General features: G+C 34.7%; 1 protein-coding gene and 1 pseudogene across 4 annotated transcripts in view; one reads left to right on the forward strand and one right to left on the reverse strand.

The window, feature by feature from the left end:
- The window catches only part of DTWD2 (DTW domain containing 2), a 69,776-nt gene that overhangs the window by 14,308 nt on the left and 35,296 nt on the right, over positions 1 to 20,172 (forward strand). For all 3 annotated transcript variants that reach the window (XM_081132780.1, XM_081132781.1, XM_081132782.1), the window contains exons 2-4: positions 7,410 to 7,500; positions 14,404 to 14,498; positions 17,856 to 18,048. In XM_081132780.1, the coding sequence (XP_080988906.1) occupies positions 7,410 to 7,500; positions 14,404 to 14,498; positions 17,856 to 18,048 (379 nt within the window). The remainder of the gene's footprint in view (positions 1 to 7,409; positions 7,501 to 14,403; positions 14,499 to 17,855; positions 18,049 to 20,172) is intronic.
- On the reverse strand, positions 11,803 to 13,941 carry LOC308554436 (large ribosomal subunit protein uL18 pseudogene; annotated as a pseudogene). The gene is made up of 3 exons: positions 13,911 to 13,941; positions 12,069 to 12,891; positions 11,803 to 11,902 (listed from the first exon to the last, which is right to left on the reverse strand). The product of its transcript is annotated as a large ribosomal subunit protein uL18 pseudogene (transcript).

Here is a 20,172-nt window from a genome sequence, read left to right on the forward strand (position 1 = left end):
AACCTTTGATTTCTGGATTGTCATGTTGGACATTTATGCTGTTCCCTTTAGTTGGCCAGTGGATAAGGAGCGTAGAATTCTGCTACACTGGGATCTGGAAGCTCACTTTGATAAATCACGTGGGAAGTTATTCATTCAGTCATTATTTCTTTAATATCCAATATCCAGTAAGTATACAATTTGGGTTATTGAAAAATAAGTAAGAAATTGTTTTCTCTGGAATTCATAGTGAATTGAATGTGAGTGACAACATGTCTAAATGACTAGTATTTAAAACAAATTATGAAAATACAAGTTTGCAGAGGGAAGAGTAATTAACTTAATTTGCTATTAAGAAAGATGTGTGCTATATTTATATTTATATTTTTGTAGAAGAGAAAGTAATAGCATAAGAATATAGGTGATTACTTTATGATAAGCTTCTCGGTCACAGTGATCCATCACTTTGTCATCCACAATAGGGACTTTATACAGCTGCTGTATATAGTCACTCTCTGTACTCAAGGCTTTTGTTTTCGAAGCATCTGGTTCATCTGAAGGCTTCTTTAATTATAATAACACTTGCTAAAAATATTCTTAATTATAGATCTTGTTGATAAGCTTATCTCTATTTATCTGTGATTATTTACATTTATTATATATTAATGTATGATGTGCCTCATGAAACCTACACAAAAAGAGATATGATTAAGGAAGAGATAATATGAAATAAACTATTAAAAATGTCTTGCTAATTGTGATGGAATCATACTGTCATTACCCATTATCTTGAGGCCATAATATGTACTTATGGTGAGGTTCATTGTTAATGATAGTGAAATGTGAATCCACAGCACAATTAATCTGTATAATTTCTGCTTTTTAAAATTATTGTCATATCTGATTAGAGTTTTAATTCTAATGAAGAGTTTGAACTAGGAGTAAGAAAGAAACAGCTGTTGTATACTTGTTCATTGTGATTGTATAATTAGACTTCCTTCAACATAGATTCTCTGTGGGTGAATGTAGTTTCTTTGCGAGTGCCATTGTTAACACTCCATGGTATGGAACTTCTCCCTTTCTATCAGTGTACCTATACCAACCCAAGGAGGGAGTGGTATTCTCTGTACTAATAATTAGTAATACTTAATTATAAATAGAAGTGATAATATTTTCTTTTGCATCCCATTGGGTCATATTACTTAACGCACTTCGGAGAACACTGCTTTAAGCATGCTCTCTGGAGCACAGGTCTTTGAAATCTCATCTAAAGATATTCTCTTTATAGAGTTGCTTCCTTTCCTATAACATAATTTTATTTTCTAAGCTTATCCTTCCTGTACGCCTGAAGGCAGTTAAAAAGTAAAATAGTATAGTGATAAAAACAGTTTTGAGGGGTATGAGAATATTGTTATTTATATTTGAAGCAATCAGACATAATAGGAGTTATCTATTTTTCTTCTCTTTATGAGGTAAAAGTTTACTATAATATATTAATAAAGAAGAGCTGTTTCTTTTTTAATTGGTTGTATTGAATATAGTTTCATAAATTTAAAAACTAGTTTATTATACAGATTAAGTTTCTTTAAAATGACAGTAGAGGGCACTGTGGTACTTAGTTTTTCAAAGCTTGTTTTAAAATTACAAAATTGTTGGCATTTTTATGTGTAATGAGTGTCTATTCAACTAATCTAGCAGAGGCTATGAAACTCTTTGTTCTTTGCTTTTTCACTCTGTAGGGACTATAAAAATTTTGTTGAGTATTAGGAAATCTGAGGTGCACAATTTTTCTGTGTCCCTACATTTGTGTCCTTTGGGGTATTTTTAGTGTGTAAAAGAAATCCTTTAAAAGTAGTAATTCTTGAAAATCTATTCACTAATCTTTACAGTTTGTTTTTGTGAGATTTTCATATTTAAAATTAGTATTATTAGAAAAATAGTTGTCAGTGAATATTATGTAAGAAATTTAATTAAATTTTTGAAAAATGGTTTTTGTAGGTTCAAACATCTCTGGTCATGTGCCAGCTATAATTTCATTTGCATACAGGCTGTCAGAGATAGCATGCCTAGAGTGACAGATTACCCTCGTATTACAGCTTTCACTTCAGAAGCCAGTCAGTCTTAGTCTGACAGGAATCCTACATATTTATTCCTATAATCCTTAATGAGAAAAAAAACAAAAGCTTATTTCATAAAATTCCCTTAGGGAAATTATTCTAAAATTTCATTTATATTTTAAAAATATAATTAACATTAACTGGGTTGTATATATTTTAAAGAAGATAAACCACAGTGATGGAAAACAGTACTTATATTTGCAATGCATTATACATGTGGAAGAGGGAAAAACCTCATCTCTTACTTTGGTCATTCTGTTCTAATTAGCTGAAAATTAATAGTCACAAATGATTACAATTTTATAACATTTGCCTATGATTCATTCAGTAGTTATTCCCCAGAACTTTCTTGGTGCTTTATTACCAGTTTTATGAAGGAGGAAATTGGAAAACCTGTGATGTGCTCAAGATCACATAGCAAGACAATGGCCTTGTCAGTGACATACCTTAATAAGCTATTCTCCAAACCTATACCAAATTGACTGGTTGATTTCTTCAGACATTAATTTTTCTTCCTTAGGTCTATATAGATTCTAGAAGTAGTTTGATTTTTATTTTAAAATGATGTCCATTATTTATAAATAATGTATTGGTGTGTAGTTTTCTGGTATTTCCCCCCCCATCAAGCACAGTAGTTCAAAAGAAGAAAGGAATTTTCTGGCACTTCGAGAACAAATAAGCTCCACGAAAGCAGGGATCTTGGTTTTGTTGTCCCAACTGCCTAATATCTGGCATAGTTAGGTGTACAGTAAATATTTGAATAAAAGTTTGCTGAATTTATCATTTTTTAATCTAGTATTGTTTTGAAATATTTAAATCTTTAAGAGTTAAGTTGGGATGTAGGAAGAATTTTTGTTCCTTGGAAAAAGATTTTAGAATGAGGAAAGCAGTTACTGTACACTTACCCATTAGTTTGGTAAGAGATAGTTTAACAATTGGACAGCTAATCACCAGTGCAGTGTATACAGACCATTGTGGAGGAGGAAAGTATGAAGAAAATTGCTGTTAAAGTATAAACAAATAAGCACAAATTCATATTGTAAAGTAACTTGCTAAATATAAAGTTGATCAGTTGTAATGCAAAATGTTTAAAAGAGCTGTAGTTTTATTAGTTTGAAGTAAATGTAATAAGACTTAGGTTAATAAAGGATACATGCTTTAAAATTAAATAGGTAATTATGTTTTATGAGCATGCCAAAGCATAAGCCAAAACAATTAGTTTTAGCCTAAATCACAGTTACAGTGTTTACGCATAAAGTGCTTAGCTGTTTTTTTATTAGTAAATATTTTTGCCTCTTATGCTATCACTTACTAGAATGATCACAAATTATAACAATGGATGATCTGAGACTCTGAATTTCATTTATAATAGAAGCTAATTGCTTAAGTATTAGAGAGGAAGTGAAGGAGAGATCAATATTTGATATGTAAGAAAATGAAGGGATAGAATAAGACAGGGCTGGGCAGTAGCCTCTGACTTGTTACTTCTGGTGTACTTTGAGCAAATGGGGGTGAGAGCAGTGGATCCCCAGCAATCTCAGCCTGCCGCCCTGTGATAAAGTTTCTGTTTTATAGGTGGAGATTGGTTGGAGAAAGGGAGCCTCTTATCTCTTAGCGATACTCACTGGGAATGTAGCCTCTTTAACTTGGAGTTGGAGGGGATGAGAAATGTTGATGACCTACCTTTTTCTGTGACATACAGTAAACCTTGATTAAGAGCTGTGAGGGAGCTCTGTTTTCTTGGCCACACCTACCTGGAATGGAGCATCTGTCAACCTGAGCTGGGGCAAGGTAGGAAATACCATAAACTGTCCCTATGACAGGGGAGAGGCACATAATAGAAATAGAATCACAGCTGTTTAATAGCTATTCACTATAAAGAAGAGCTTTTCTTACAGATTCTGGGAAACTGAAGGATGTGTGGCAAGCAGGAGAACAGGGCCTGGGGATAAGGCAGCCCAGAGCCCAGATCAAGGACAGAACCTATCTGAAGGGAGACAGCATTCTGGGCTAATCTTTGCAAGGACAAACAAAGGAGGCAGACCCGGGGATGGGAACTCGCTAACTTTAGATTTTTTCCTACCCACTGACCCTATATGAGTGTGTTTGAAATGAAATGTCAGAGTGGTCTTTTCAGGGTGTTACACCCGCCTCTCTCTGATTGCTGCTATCTGATTAATAAATGCATGACAAAGATTCAACCTCGTCTCTACTTATTTGACTGGTAGCAGCAGACAGCTTGGACCCTTTCATGTCTGGTTTCACCTATACTAAATTTTAGTAGATACTCTTGAATAATATTTCTTTATTTTAAATATGTCCTCAGGATAATTTCGAGACTTTAAATGGTTGTTTTTTAAAATAGTTTTTGTCAGTTTTGCTTGTTTCACTGGTGTGTGGGTCTGTGAAGCAACTTTCCCTATCATTCTGGAAGTGGAACCCTCCAAACTATTTAATTCTAAGTATTCCTAAAGTTCAAAGAAGTTACCATCCCAGGTAACTGAAGGTTGGTTTTTCTCCCTTACTTTTTTGAACAGAGGTTTTGGCATGAAACCCAGAGCTACCAATATCAGAGCAGTCTTTGCACTATTCTAACCGTCATATTAAGGACTTTTATAATCACCATATATACCATGAGGGAAAGATGTTATTTTCAGGGTGTGTTTACCTAGTTTTCTGTTACCCACAGAAATCTGCAGCTTCCCCCTAGTGTGTTTACTTGGTTGGAATTTGCAGTTCTTTGGCTCTGTTAATGTGTGGATGTTTCCTGCATAGGACATTTGATTTTGATTTTTTTTTTGCATTCTTTCATATTTTTAGAATCATACAATTTACAGATATTTAAGTTGATATGAAATTAAATTCTGAATTTTTAAAATTTCTTCATCTGATCTGAAATTACATTTTTAAAAATGTGTTTTTATTGATTTTAGAGAGAGAGGAAGAAAGAGAGACTGAAACATTGATGAGAGAGAAACATCAACTGGCTGTCTCCTGCATGGTCCCCACCGGGGATTGAGCCTCCAACCTCGGCATGTGCCCTCACTGGGAACTGAACCGGCAACCTCTTGGTGCAGAGGTCGACGCTCAACCACTGAGCAACACTGGCTGGGCTGAAATTACATTTTATAAAAGAATTTTGCTGACATCTGTGCATTCAGTCATACACAGATTTTCATGTAAAAAAGTTAGACCCTTAGTCCTGGCTGGGTGATTCAGTTGGTTGGAGCATTGTCCTGTACACTAAAGGCTATGGGTTCGATTCCTGGTCAGGGCATACACCTAGGTTGCACATTCTTTCCCTGGTTAGGTCACATCCTGATCTATGTTTCTCTCTCACATCGATGTCTTTCTACCCCCCTTCCTCTCTCTCTAAAATCAGTAGGCAGATCCTCTGGTGAGGATTAAAAAAAAAAAATACATAAAGTCAGAAAATTTTAGAAGTTGAATGTGCCTCATTTTTTTTATTCTATTGAATAAAGACTCCTTTCTAATTGTTGCCCTTGATATGTTTGTCAATATACCTACTTCAGTCAGTCACTCTCAGCTCCCTTCTTTGTTTACTTGTGTTTATCATTAAATGACTCTGTTCCTAAAATCTCACATTCCTGAGAAGGAATCCAGTGTAGGGCAGAGTAATCATACCAGATCACTTCGTATGTAACTGGAAAGCAAGTATACTGGTTTTCTTTGGGTTAATCATCCATTTTAGTTTTGATGGTGGAGAGGGGAGGAGTCATTTATACCTCTGCCTAAGATTATTATGTAGATAATTTCTTCAGCAGGAGCATGAGTTTGACAGTTTCTTGCAGAATGAGGTGGTCGATACTGTTGAGCCAATTTAGTCATACTCTATGGTTTTTTAACATAAGCATTTCTTACCTTAGGCTATTATTCTGCATAAGCAAAATTATAGAAGGAGTTGATAGTGATTAGTTTTGTAGTAGCTAGTATGCCGTTGGGAATTCCCTTTAATATAACATTCACTTGTATACTATTTTAATGTCATATAACCTCTCTGTAATAGTGATCTGTTGTGAAAATTTATTTCCATGATATGCTGTGTCTGGCTCCTTGATGAATTTCATACTATAAACACACATATCAAATGTAGGGTTTAATGGTAAAATGGTAAAATATTCATATATGTTCCTACAGTTCCTTTGGAAGGACATACAAGAAATTGGTCATTGGTTGCCCCTAGAGAAGAGAATGCCCTAGATTGAAGGACTCAGATGGGAAGTGTACCCTTTTATTCCATCTGAGTTTTGTAATGAATGTGCTCCTGAGACAGCAGTAAAGCACTAAAAAGTAAGTAAAACAAAACAAAGTAAATAGCAAAAGGGAAAACAGGCAGACACTCTGTGGATATAATTCTAGCCAAATATAATTTGGTGGCTGCTGTTTGGGTTTCTTCTCACAATTAAGCTCTCCATGTTGACCCATGGCTAAATTTGATTAGAACTCTCTTCTAGGTGGTAATAATTCTTTTCTAATATTTTATTATCATATTGTTTCCTCCAATTTCAGATGATGTAGAAAAGTTGCCAGGTTTCTCTTTGACATGAGATCTGTTCTTAATTTGGAATGCAACTTAGTAGAAATGTTGCTTCATGCGTAAAAAGACCATGGTGGTGATTTATGAGTATTCTTTCACTACAGATAACTAAGACAACATTTTCTGAGGTACTTTGATCTATATACATGGCAAAGAATTTACTTGAATCTTTTCCCAAATTCTCATATCTAAAGTCTGAGTGATTAAATTCATTCTTGGTGTTTCATTTTAAAAGAATGCAACTTTATCCCTGGCTGGTGTGGCTCACTGGTTGGAGCATTGTCCTGTGCACTCAAGGGTCTTGGGTTCAATTCCAGGTCAGGGCACATACCCAGGTTGCGGGTTTGATCCTCAGTTGGGGTGCATGTGGGAGGCAACTGATTGATGTTTCTCTATCTCCCTCCCCTCCCCTCCCCTCCCCTCCCCTCCCCTCCCCTCCCCTCCCCTCCCCTCCCCTCCCCTCCCCTCCCCTCCCCTCCCCTCCCCTCCCCTCCCCTCCCCTCCCCTCCCCTCCCCTCCCCTCCCCTCCCCTCCCCTCCCCTCCCCTCCCCTCCCCTCCCCTCCCCTCCCCTCCCCTCCCCTCCCCTCTAGAATCAATAAAAAAAATATCCTTGGGTGAGGATTGAAAAAAAAAAAGAATGCAACTTCAGTAAATTTCTTTATATAATGATGTTGGATTATATTCGAGTTTTAGATTATTGTAATATCATTGTATTGTAAACATTTATAGGCTTTCTTTTTTTTATGCCCTTTAGCCGACCTCAGAAAGTGTGTTTATGTCCATTTCTACCAATGCATCCTCTGCACATCTCCACCCACTTGTACATAATTCAGCATCCGGCAGAGGTGAGTAAGATTTTGTAAAATACACAATTTCAAATAGAATATTAGTATACAAGAGGAAACACACAGATGAACATATTTATTCCTCCCAGCTATTTGGCATTTCTAGAAATAAATTGATGATAAAATCTTTCTCTTTGGGAAAAAAATAGTTTCTTTTATATATTATGTGATAGTATACTGTTGCTTGCTTTGGAGATAGAGAAAATGATGTTATTTCATAAAAACGGTGTCATTGAATAGTATAGAAATTTAGAACTTCAACAATTTTGTGTGAAGGAAATAAGAGATTTTTGTGATTAAAGAACTAGGAAAATCATTGTTTTAAAATTTCTGATCACAGCTTATATTCATTGATGTCTTTTCTTGTTAAAATAGAAGTAACTCTCAGCATATTTATTTTTATTTCATAATTTTGATTTTTCAGTTAAAGTTGACATATAATTTTACATTAATTTTATGTGTACAATATAGTGATTATAGACATTTAGTTAACTTGTGAAGTAATCATTCAGATAAATCTAGTACCTATCTGATACATACATAGTTATTACAATATTATTGACCACATTCCTTATGCTATACTTTACATCCCCATGACTGTTTCATAACTATCAGTTTGTACTCTTAATCCTTTCTCCTTTTTCATCTATCTCTCCAATCCCCCTCCATCTGGCAACCATCAAAATATTCTCTGTATTTATGACTTTGTTTTTGTTTTGTGTATTTTATTTTTTAGATTCCACATATAAGCGATATCATATGGCATTTGTTTTTCTCTGTTTGACTTACTTCACTCAGCACAATACCCTCTAGGTTCATCCATGTTGTTGCAGATGGCAAGATGTTCTTCTTTATGGCTGAGTCATATTCCATTCATTGCATATATGCACCACTTTTTCTTCTTTATCCATTCATCTGTTGATGAACACTTAGGTTACTTCCATATCTTGGCTATTGTAAATAATGCCACAATGAACATACAACTGTATATGTCTTTTCAATTTAGTGTTTTGGGTGTTTTTGGATAAATACCCAGAAGTGGAATTGCTGGGTCCTTCTTTGTCTCCTGTTATATATATAGCCTTTGTTTTATTTTTTATTTATTTACTTATTTATTTACTTATTTATTCCTCACCCAAGGATATGTTTATTGATTTGAGAGAGAGCAGAAGACAGAGAGAGAGAGAGAAAGGAGATCGATGATAGATAGATGATTGATAGATAGATAGATAGATAGATAGATAGATAGATAGATAGAAAGATAGATAGATAGAAAGATAGATCAATGTGAGAGAGAAACATTGATGGGTTGCCTCTGGTATGTGCCCTGACTGGAGATCAGACCTGCAACCTAGGCATGTACTCTGACTGGGAAACCTGCAACCTTTTTTGGTGTATGGGACAATGTTCCAACCAACCGAGCCACCTGACCAGGGCTAGCCTTTGTTTTAAAGTCTGATTTGTAAGTTATAAGTATTACTACCCTAGCTCTTTTGTTTGTTTCTGTTTATATAAAATATCTTTTTCCATCCCTTTACTTGCAGTCTGTGTGTCTTTTGATCTGAAGTGAGTCTCTTGTAGGCACCATATGGGGTCTTGTTTTCTCATCCATTTAGCTACCCTAGGTCTTTTGATTGGAGAATTTAACCCATTTACATTTAAAGTAATTGTTGATAGCTATGTAGTTATTGCTTTTTTATTATTAATATTTTAAATCTCTTTTTCCTTCTTTTTACAGATGCCTCTTTAACATTTCTTGTAATACTGGTCTGGTGATGATGAACTTTAACTTTTTCTTGTTTGGGAAGCTCTTTATTTGTCCTTTGATTCTAAATGAGCTTTGCTGGGTAGAGTAATCTTAGTTCTAGGTCCATGTTTTTTGTCACTGAATATTTTGTGCCAATCTTTTCTAGCTTGCAAAGTTTGTGTTGAGAAATCAACAGTCTTATGGGAGTTCCCTTGTAAGTGACTAATTGTGTCTCGATTGCTACTTTTAAGATTCTCTTTGTCATTAACCTTTAGCACTTTAATTATGATGTGTCTTGGTGTGGGCCTCTTTGGGTTCATCTTGTTTGGGATTCTCTGCACTTCCTGGGCTTGTATGTCTATTTCCTTCACTAGTTAGGGACATTTTCCATCATTAACTGTTCAAATAGGTTTTCAATTTCTTGCTTTGAACAGTTAGCTTCCCCTGTGATGTGAATATTGGTTGGTGTGGTTGATGTTGTCCTAGAGACCCCTCTTCATTTTTTTGAAATTTTTTTCTTATTGATGCTCTGATTAGGTGTTTTCGGCTTTCTTATCTTCCAAATCTCTGATTTGATCCTTTACTTCAATCTACTCTACTGTTGATTTCTTGTAATTTATTCTGCATTTCAATTACTGTATTCTTTATTTCTGATTGGTTATTTTTTATTTTTTCTATCTCCATTTTTATGTTTCCTGTCTCTTTGATGAAGTTCTCACTGAGATTATTGATCATCCTTATAACCAGTTTTTTAAACTCCGAATCTGGTTGATTGCTTGTCTCCACTTTGTTTAGTTTTTTGGGGGAGTTTTGCTCTTTTCTCTCACTTGGGACATGTTTCTTTATCCTCATTTTGGCAGCCTCTTTGTTTGTTTCTAGGTATTAGCTAGAGCTGCTATATCTCCCAGTCTTAGTAGAGTGGCCTTATGTAGTGGGGCACAGTCTCCCTGGTTACCTGAGCCAAGTGCTCTAGGTTTACCCCATGTGTGGGTTGTGTGTACCCTCCTGTTATATTGAGCATTGATAGATTATGTGGAGGTTATATGATGGAGCATTTCAAAGAGTAGGTATATATATATATGTAGACAATTACTTAAGGACGAAAACAAAACAGTTTCTCAAAAGTAACAAAAAGCTTTACAGGAAAGAAATGTTAAACTGCTTCGACATTTGTGAACAGTACATATGTAGCCATAATGATGTAAACACTGTTTATTGATTTAACTAAAAATATTAGAAGCCCTGGCCAATGTGGCTCAGTTGGTTGAAGCATCATCCCATACACTGAAAATTGGTGGGGTCGAATTCCCAGCCGGGGCACGTACCCAGGGTTCCAATTCAATACCCGGTCAGGGTGTGTATGGGAGGCAGCCAATCAGTGATTCTCTTGTGTATTGATGTTTCTCTCTCACTTTCTCTTTCCCTTCCTTTCTCTAAAATCACTTAAAAAAAAAAACCCCAAAATAAAACAAAACATGTCTTCAAATGAGGATTAAAAATAATATTAGAAGACTTGAGGGTAAGGAGTGATGTCAGAAAGCTGAATCCTCATTTATTATGAGAGGCTGTAGTTATAAAGGGCAAGTAGTTAAGAGAAAGGGCTCAGGAGCCAGATTGCTTGAGTTTAAATCCTTAATAACTCTGTAAACTCTGTAGCCCTGGGCAAATTAATTAACCTCCCTTCAGTTTTGTCATTTAGTAAAATGGACTTGTTAAAAGATATACTTCTTTACAGGTTGATTGTGAACAGTAAATTAAATATATTTATAAAATACAATTTGAATTATGAACATTAAAGTTAGTTATGATGATGATAATAAATGGTAGTTTGTAGTTATTTGATGTTATAAAATTAATAAATCAAGAAATAGCAAAACACATATTATTTAGAAATATGGAGATAACTACCAGAAAATATAACTAAAAGAGTTAAAGTGATTGCCTTTGGAAGTGCTATAGGGGAGCGTATTGGGGAACATTATAAATTTTTTGGCACTATTTAATTTGACATATATACATGTGTTAATTTGATAAAAGTTTGGGAAGTGATTTCAGTATGTGTCAGAGTCTCCTAGTGATGGTCGAGAGGGAACAAAACAGTATGAAACACTGTAAAATGTCCTAGAAGGCCCCACCTCACCTGTCTCCTCCTAGTTTCATTTATATATTAGTTGCTCTAAATTACTTTTTCATGCTTCCTCAGAACTCCAGCTTGTTACATGTTCTTTTAAAAATCTCAGCAAATTCTTTCCTATTTTCTTTTCCATTATCAGGTAGATGAATTTAACTATTCTCAGCATCTTTAAATTTATTTTTTACATATGACTTTAATCAACACTCCAGGAACCTGGGAGTGAAAGAAGTACACACGAAAATGTACATACCTAAAGGGTGTATATGTGTGTGTGTGTGTGTGTGTGTATGTGTATGTGTATGTGTTTGTGGTTGTTGAATACTGTTACTACAATACTTTTGTTTAGTTTTTGCTGCTTGGTCAATAAATATATTGTTGTCTGTATCTGAAAGATCTTTATATAAAATTGTGGTGTGTTTTATTACCTATGAGGAGCCCTTTCCTGAGCTCTGAGGAAGTTTGCCTTCTTCTGAGCTACCCAGTCTTTCTTCTGGACAAGAGACATTTTGAGACAGTTCCACCTCTTCTTCTTTTTTTTTTTTTTTAAATATGTTTTTATTGATTTTAGAGAGAGTGGAAGGGAGAGAGAGAAAAAAACATTGATGAGAGAGAAACACTAATCAGCTGCCTCTTGCATGACACCCACTGGGGATCTAGCCTGCAACTCGGGCATGTGCCCTGACCCACCTCTTCTTTTTAACTTCTTTCTTAGGTTTCTTCTCGTAGACTGAATTCTCTTGTATAGCCGCATGAGCTTTCTTACACATCTTCTTTATCATGTCTGGAGTTACGTTGTTCTTTATGTACTAAGAGAATTGTTTCTTAAGTAAACATCTTCATTTTCTTTCATTAGGTAACATATAATCTGCAAAGTTCTGACCCATTATGTGCTTCCAGTGAATTTCTGCATTAAATTCCTTGCTTTCTGAATCATATCCAGGGAATCATTTGGTACCATGAGGGATAAACAAGCCTCTATCCACAACTCTCTTCAGGGACCCAAAAACTTTATTTCCAGTAGTAGTTCTGGCAAGCCCTGCATCCAAATAACAGGTGAAGGCACCAGGTTGACCATCAGTGCTTTCTACATTGTATTCATCTCTGTCACTTTCACTTGGCCTTCATAGATCCTGTCCAGGCCAAACCTATTGAGAAGCCTGTGGGCCAACAACAGGCCTGTGCAATGTGCTGCAGCACTCCATACTTTGGGAGTTCATGAGCATAAGCTGTACAAACCATCATATCTCCTTCCATACGGACATAAGCAGTCCGACAATACCTTTGTTGTTTACACGAACTGTCATCCTGTATTTGGGTGTGTTGTACTTACTACTTTTATCCTGGATTACCAAGTGTTTCCGAGCATAATAATCAGTTTTACTCTCTCGTCTTCTAAATTTCACTTGGTATCTCTTGAAGTAGGCCTTATTTTTGACAACTTTAACAAACCCTATCCTGCGGAAGTGTCGGTGGCTTGCTGGGGGCAGGGGGAGTGCAATATTTTTTCTTTCTGTTATAAACAAATAATTTAATTATAAATTTACTTATTTATTTTTTAAATATATCTTTATTGATTTCAGAGAGAGGAAAGGAGAGGGAGAGGGAGAGATAGAAACATCAATGATTAGAGAGTCATTGATCGAGCCCGCAACCGGGGCATGTGCCCTGACCAGGAATCGAACCCCGATCGCCTGGATCCCAGGTTGATGCTCAACCACTGAGCCACGCCCGGCCGGGCACAAATTTATTTATTTTTAATTATTTTAGTAAATTCCTATGTAACATTATTGTTTTGTGTATTAATTTGCTAGATAAATGATATTCCTAAAGTAAAGTAAATAGTATTTCATATTCCTTAAGGACACTGTCATTTTTTTACAGACAGAAAAATAGTCAAATTATTCACTGTGAGGAGATATATATATATATATATATATATATATATATATATATATATATATGAAGGATTATACAAATTGGTAAAGATGATATTGGGCTATATGTAGGTAAACTGATTAGAGAGGGGCTCTGTTATTTATTTGATCAAGCATGGCATTCCCAGTTGGACCAGTGGAGAGGAGCCGGAGAGTGACTGAGCACTATAGACCACAATAACCAAGAAAATTACAGACTAAGGCAGAATAGCTAATCACCTGGCTCTACTGGGATTAAGGATAGAGTTCTTGTGACAACAAGAAAGGTGGTTTTTAGTGTTAGATGCTAGGGTGTTGAAAAAACCACTTGTGATAGTTGATGGGATTTACAGAAATGGTCGCCATATTTTTCCACTCTAAATTATTATTTTTCTTGTATTTCCATACTCTTTACTCTTTGGAAGTAAGGCCATAAATTCAGCCCATACTCAAGTGAGAGGGAGAGATTAAGCTCTGCCTCCTGGAGTGGGGACTATTTACGTTTACTACTTGGAATTTTTTTATAAGGAAGTTTGTCTCTTTTCTCCCATTTATTTATATCAGTCTGGACTCTATTTTATACTTTGGATTATAATCCAAATACTATGTTACTTACTCTGTTGCTCAAATTGTTCCAGTTTGGCCATTGGGGGCTCTTAAGATTCGCTTCTCTGTGGCATTGATATACCCCATCATTTTGGTTCTAGAACACTTCCTTGCTTTTTGGGCATAAAGATCTAGGCAGTTATCTTCAAGTTGACATACTACAAAATGTAATTACTATTGGAATAAAAAGTTTTTCAGAATAAATGATTCAATTTAGTTAAACACAAATTTACACTTTTAATAATTTTAACTATGATTTAATGTTATCTTGTTTTGATCAGTAAAGCTCTAAACATACCCAAGTAGAATAAAAATGTATACTTGTAGTATATTTACTACTGATAAATCAGAGAGACTGTAGTTCTTTTTATTAAAGTGTAGTCTGTAGTAAAGGACTTGTGAAAATTCTGTATAATGTTATGAATCAGATGTTCATCATAAAAGTTTTAAGAGTGTATTTGTCTAAGTAAAAATCTACATTTTAATTAATTTTTTAATTAAAGGAAAGCAAAGTGTTGCGGACAGTTCCTCTATTAGCAGCATGCCTACCCCCGGACAAGTGTAAAGTCAAGATTGGTCGTCGCTTTAGTGAAGAAAGGTAAACTAACTTTTAGGGCAATTTAAAATAATGCTTTTCTACATAGATCTTTAAAAATCATTTTTTTAAACTCACCCTTTAGACCTAGAACATAGTATATTAGAAGTGGGCAAAAAATTTAGCTTCTGCCTTTTCTCTCAAAATAATGCAAGATAAAGCAAAACATAAACAAAAACACCTGCTCCAAATAGACCAAAGTGAAAATAAACCAAGGAATGGCAGCATTATCTGAATTCCATACTAATATATATTGAGCCTAAAAGACTTATATGTTTACTATTTATTTCATTTTTGTTTAAGATGGTAGAGTACTTGTATTAGATTTTGTTCCTTTTTTTAATATTATAGATGAGATGCATTTATAGAAGTAAACACATATCTATCCATTTCTAGCCCATTAAGGCTTTCCTAAAGTACAGTGACTAGAACTATATTTAGTATTCTAGTTATAGGCACATCATGTATTTTTAAGGATAAAACACCTTCTCCTGTAATATTTAAAATATTGGGGGTTTTTATTGATTTTATTTTTTTTAGAGAGAGAGGAAGGGAGAGGGAGGGAGAGAGAGAAACATCGATGAGAGAGATACATCGATCTGCTGCCTCCTGCATGGCCCCCACAGGGGATCGAGCCCACAACCTGAGCATGTGCCCTGACTGGTAATTGACCAGTGACTTCTTGGTGCCTGGGTCGATGTTCAACCCTGAGCTGCACTGGTAGGGCTTAAAATATTGTTTTTGATAAGGCCCAGTATTTTTATGTGCAGCCGTCATTAGTTGATATCTTCATTAACAGATCTGTAATGTTCTTGGATCTTATTTCACTGTATTTTATAAACCATTATCATGAATATATATTATATGTATTTAAATTTTTCTACAAGTCTTTTTATACCTTTGAATCATCTTTGTTGCTTTTCTGCCCAATTACAAAGCCTCACAAATTACTTTGATACTGTCTACACAGTTAAATATATTTTTAGATGCAAAATTTAATTTCTCTTGAAAATATGAAGATTTCTTTTTCAGTTCACTTATGAAAATGCTAAGTAAGACTTGTACTAGCATGAAGCCCAGGGAATGGACCAAGCTTTTTCCTTCCTTTATTATTTTAGCTACCTTTATAATTTAGCCTCTTATAATGAAAATAACATCATGTTAGAACTTTATATAATCGTTTTTAGTTTCTCTGAAACTGTTGGTTAGACACACTTTTCTTACATACAATTTTCTGCTGTAGTTTTTGCATTGCCTTGTCCACAGGGGAGAAATTCACCCTGGGCTTGGTGCTGCTATTGGGAATTGTGCCATTTTGTTGGGAATGGAAGCAAGGTCCAGAGCTCATTACATGGGGAATAGCCACATCATTTACACTGTGATACTTCTTTCACACAGAGGCTCTTTATAATGATAGTTTCTCTGTAATTCTTGGATCTAGGTTATTTCATTGCAAAATAAGCACCTTTGTTGGTAGAGTTGGGAACTATCTGGGCCATCCCTGACGTTTTGGCTATCTAACCCCTCCATGAATATGCTTGGGGATGAGAAGCTTGGCACTTTTCAAATAGCTCATCCCATTTTGAGCCCATTATATTAAGCAGTTCATTTTTTCCCATGGTACCTAATAGAGTGCTTACTCAGTAAATTATTATTCACTGATAGATTTTATTTTATTTTATTTTTCACTGATAGATTTTAAACTAAAGCTCACTCAGATTATTGATTTAATATTAATCTGGTAATGATTAATTTAAGCTTTTCTTAGAGTATGTGATATAACCATTGGGGAATGATTATGAGACATACTGCTTTTGGTATCATTTATAAATGGAATTTAAAAATACTTACTTTTAATTTTTTGCCTCTAGTATATAAGAAAACAGTTGGGTTTTATATATCAACCCTGAATCCAATGACTTTTTAAATTCATTTATTAGTTGTAGAAAATGTTTTGTAGATTCCTTGGGACTTTCTGTGTAAGTAGTACTATCATGTGCAAACACAGTCATTTATATTTCTTTCTTTCAGATCTTTATGCCTTTTCCCCTCCTTGCCTTATTGCAATAATTGGGACCTTCAGGACAATGTGTATTAGGAGTGGTGAAAGCCAACATCTTTACCTTGATCCCAATCTCAAGGAACATTGTTAAATATGAAATTGGCTGTATATTTTTGTAGATACCTTTCACTGGTTTGAAGGAGATGCTGTTTATTGTCTTTTTTTAAAAAATTTATCTTTATTGTTGAAAGTATTACAGATGTCCCCTTTTTCCCCCCATTGATCCCCTCCACCTTGCATCCACCCCACCCCCAGGCCTTCCCGATACCAATGTCTGTGTTCATAGGTTATACATATAAGCATATAAGTGCTTTAATTAATCTCACCCCATCCACTCCCCCACCCCCGCCTTCCCGCTGAGATCCCTCAGTCTGTTCCATGCTTCTATGTCTCTGCATCTATTTTGTTCATCAGTTTATTTTGTTTATTATATTCCACATATGAGTGAGATCATGTGGTACTTGTCTTTCTCTGACTGGCTGATTTTGCTTAGTGTAATACTCCATTTCCATCCATGCTGTCCCAAAGGGTAAGAGATCCTTCTTTTTTACAGCTGCATAGTATTCCATGATGTAAATGTACCACAACTTTTTTGTTTGTTTGTTTGTTTTTTAAAATATATCTTTATTTCAGAGAGAGGGAGGGAGAGAGAGATAGACACATCAATGATGAGAGTCATCGATTGGCTGCCTCCTGCATGCTGCCACTGGGGATCAAGCCTGCAACCCAGGCATGTGCCCTGACTGGGAATCGAACCTCCATCTCCTGGATCATAGGTTGATGCTCAACCACTGAGCCAAGCTGGCCAGGCTACCACAGCTTTTTCCCCCACTCATCTACCGATGGGCACTTGGGCTGTTTCCAGATCTTAGCTATTGTAAATTGCACTGCTATGAACATAGGGTACATAAGTTCTTTCTGATTGGTGTTTTGGGTTTCTTAGGATATATTCCTAGAAGTGGGATCACTGGGTCAAATGGCAGTTCCATTTTTAATATTTTGAGGAACCTCCATACTGTTTTCCATAGTGGCTGCACCCAGTTTGCATTCCCACCAGCAGTGTACCAGGGTTCCCTTTTCTCTACATCCTCGCTAGCATTTTGTCTTTAATTGACTCTTTAACTTGTTTCCTTCCCTATCAAGTTTGTTTTGTTTCTTGTGGAAAGAGGCTATCTTATTACATCTCCAGTCCTGAAATGTTTGATATGTATTTTTGAATGAAGTTCAAGAAGAATAATAAAGCTTTTTGTCACCCTACAAGGTAATAAAGATTTTTTTTTTTTTAAAAAAACTTTTAGAGATCCTGAACTTTCAACTGTTTGTCGGAAGTCTGGTACATTAATATTATATCCGGGGGCTGAAGCTGCTAATTTGGAAGAATTTATATTAGATTCTCCCATTTATCCTTCCACAATCATCATCATCGATGGTACATGGAGCCAGGCTAAGGACATTTTCTATAAGAATTCCTTGTTCCGACTGCCCAAACAGGTAAACTAGTATTTTAATGTAGAATAAATACAGATGTATAATTATGTATGGTGTATATGTTGTTTGTAAGGGGATACACATACATTTTTATGTATGAATTTGATGGTATTTGCATAGGTCAATGTATACATAGATATGTTATGCTTTTGTGTGTGTGTGTGTATGTGTGTGTGTGTGTGTGTAGGTTTGAGATATATGTGTAGAAAATTTCCAATTTGTCCTTCTTTCTTAGTTCCCACTGCCTAACTTTACCATAGGTTAGGTATTTTGCTGTATTAAGAGTTTCTCAGACATTTAATTAGAGACGTATAAGGATTATTTCTATGTGTATTAATGTTTTTGTTAAGAATTGTTATGTTTAAATACTTTTATTTGGTAACTAAATTACTCTGTTCTTATTAGGAATGGCTGAATTTTTATGAAATACTTTTTTGTCATTCTTTATTATAAGCATATGGTTTATCCTTCAATTTGTTGATGTAATTAATGGTGATGATACATTTCCTAATATTGAACCCTTCTTGTGTTCCTGGAATGAACTCTACTTGATCATATTATATTGTCCTTTTATATATTGCTGAAGCTTATATTTTATTTAATGGCATTGAATTATTGTTTATATGTTTTTTGTTAGATATACTAACAATATACTTTTATTGTTAGATATACTAAGATGATGTTAACTATCTTAGTATAGATAACTAGGAGAGATTTTAGTATTTTTTGTATGGCCTGGGATAGTTTAAATAATAATAGAATTCTTTGGTCCTTAAAAATTATAACTCATTGGTGAAACATTGTCCTGGTCTCTTTAAAAATGGTAATTTTAAAATTCTTTCAAACTCTTGTATGGGTATTATTCAAGCTTTCTAATTCTATTTGGATAAGTTTTTAATAACTTTTATCTTTTCTAGGGAATTCTTTCCCCTGAGTTGAATTGGTTGCCATATGCCTTTATATATTCTTTAATTATTTTAATTTAAAAATATTCCTTTCTAATCATACATAAACAGACATACACACTTTTTCCCCCAAGAACAGACTCAAAAGAAGTTTATTTTATTGCGCTTTAAAAAGTATTACACTTTATATTGTTTTAATGGCTTTTATACTTTATTCTTATTTCATTAATTTGAGCTTGTATATTGATCAGTTTATTTTGCCTTTTTCAGCTTATTTTTTTCTGACTTTTAAGATTTGTACAAAGAGTACTACATTCTTTTGTTATGGTTTGTGAGTTTCTTCTTTATAATAAAGAGAAAGAAGGCTGCAATATTTCTTGTTAGTATAACTTTCATTGTATCCTACAGCTTTGAGTTTACCTGTTCTTATATCTATAGCACTGATATAATATGTAATTTGTTTTGCTTTCTTTCTACCCATGAATTATCAATGAGTTTTTAATTCTCAAGTGTTTTAACATTTTTGGTCACTTTTATTTTTATTTCTGATATTGTTGAATTGAGAAAAAAGAACATTGCCTGCAATATTTCAAATAACTTTATGGTTTCTATGTAAGTACATGGTAAATTTTTGTACATGTTCTATGAATATAAAGAATTCACATGTTCTGTTTAAGGAAGAAAGTATTTACAGTTTTTAAAAGTTTGTTAGCTGCATTTTTATTTTTGGCATACTTGGCTGTTTGATACTAAAAAAGGTACAGGAGAAGCTTTTGTTTAGGTATTTTTAATCATGTTATTCCTGCATTTCCAATAGTTTTTGTGTTATATGTTTATTCTATTTCGGGTGCGTATAAGCCATGCACTTAATGAAAAATAACAGTGAAACCCTGGTTCTGAGATTTAAAACTCAAATTCTTTGTAGTTTCATTCCCTTTGACGAAAATGTAGACACAGGCCCTAGCCGGTTTGGCTCAGTGGTTAGAGCGCTGGCCCATGGACTGAAGGGTCTGGGATTGGATTCCGACCCTGGGCTCTATCCTTAGCCCCAGTGGAGGCATGGGAGGCAACCAGTGGATGTATCTCTCTCACATCAATGTTTCCCTCTCTTTCTCCTTTTTATTCTCCCTGAAAAGCAATGGAAAAAATATCATGGGGGGAGGATTTAAATTAAATAAATAAATAAATAAATAAATAAATAAATAAATAAATAAATAAGTAC

This window comes from Miniopterus schreibersii (genome assembly GCF_964146895.1).
Source record: "Miniopterus schreibersii genome assembly, chromosome: 3".
Classification (NCBI taxonomy): Eukaryota; Metazoa; Chordata; class Mammalia; order Chiroptera; family Miniopteridae; genus Miniopterus; species Miniopterus schreibersii.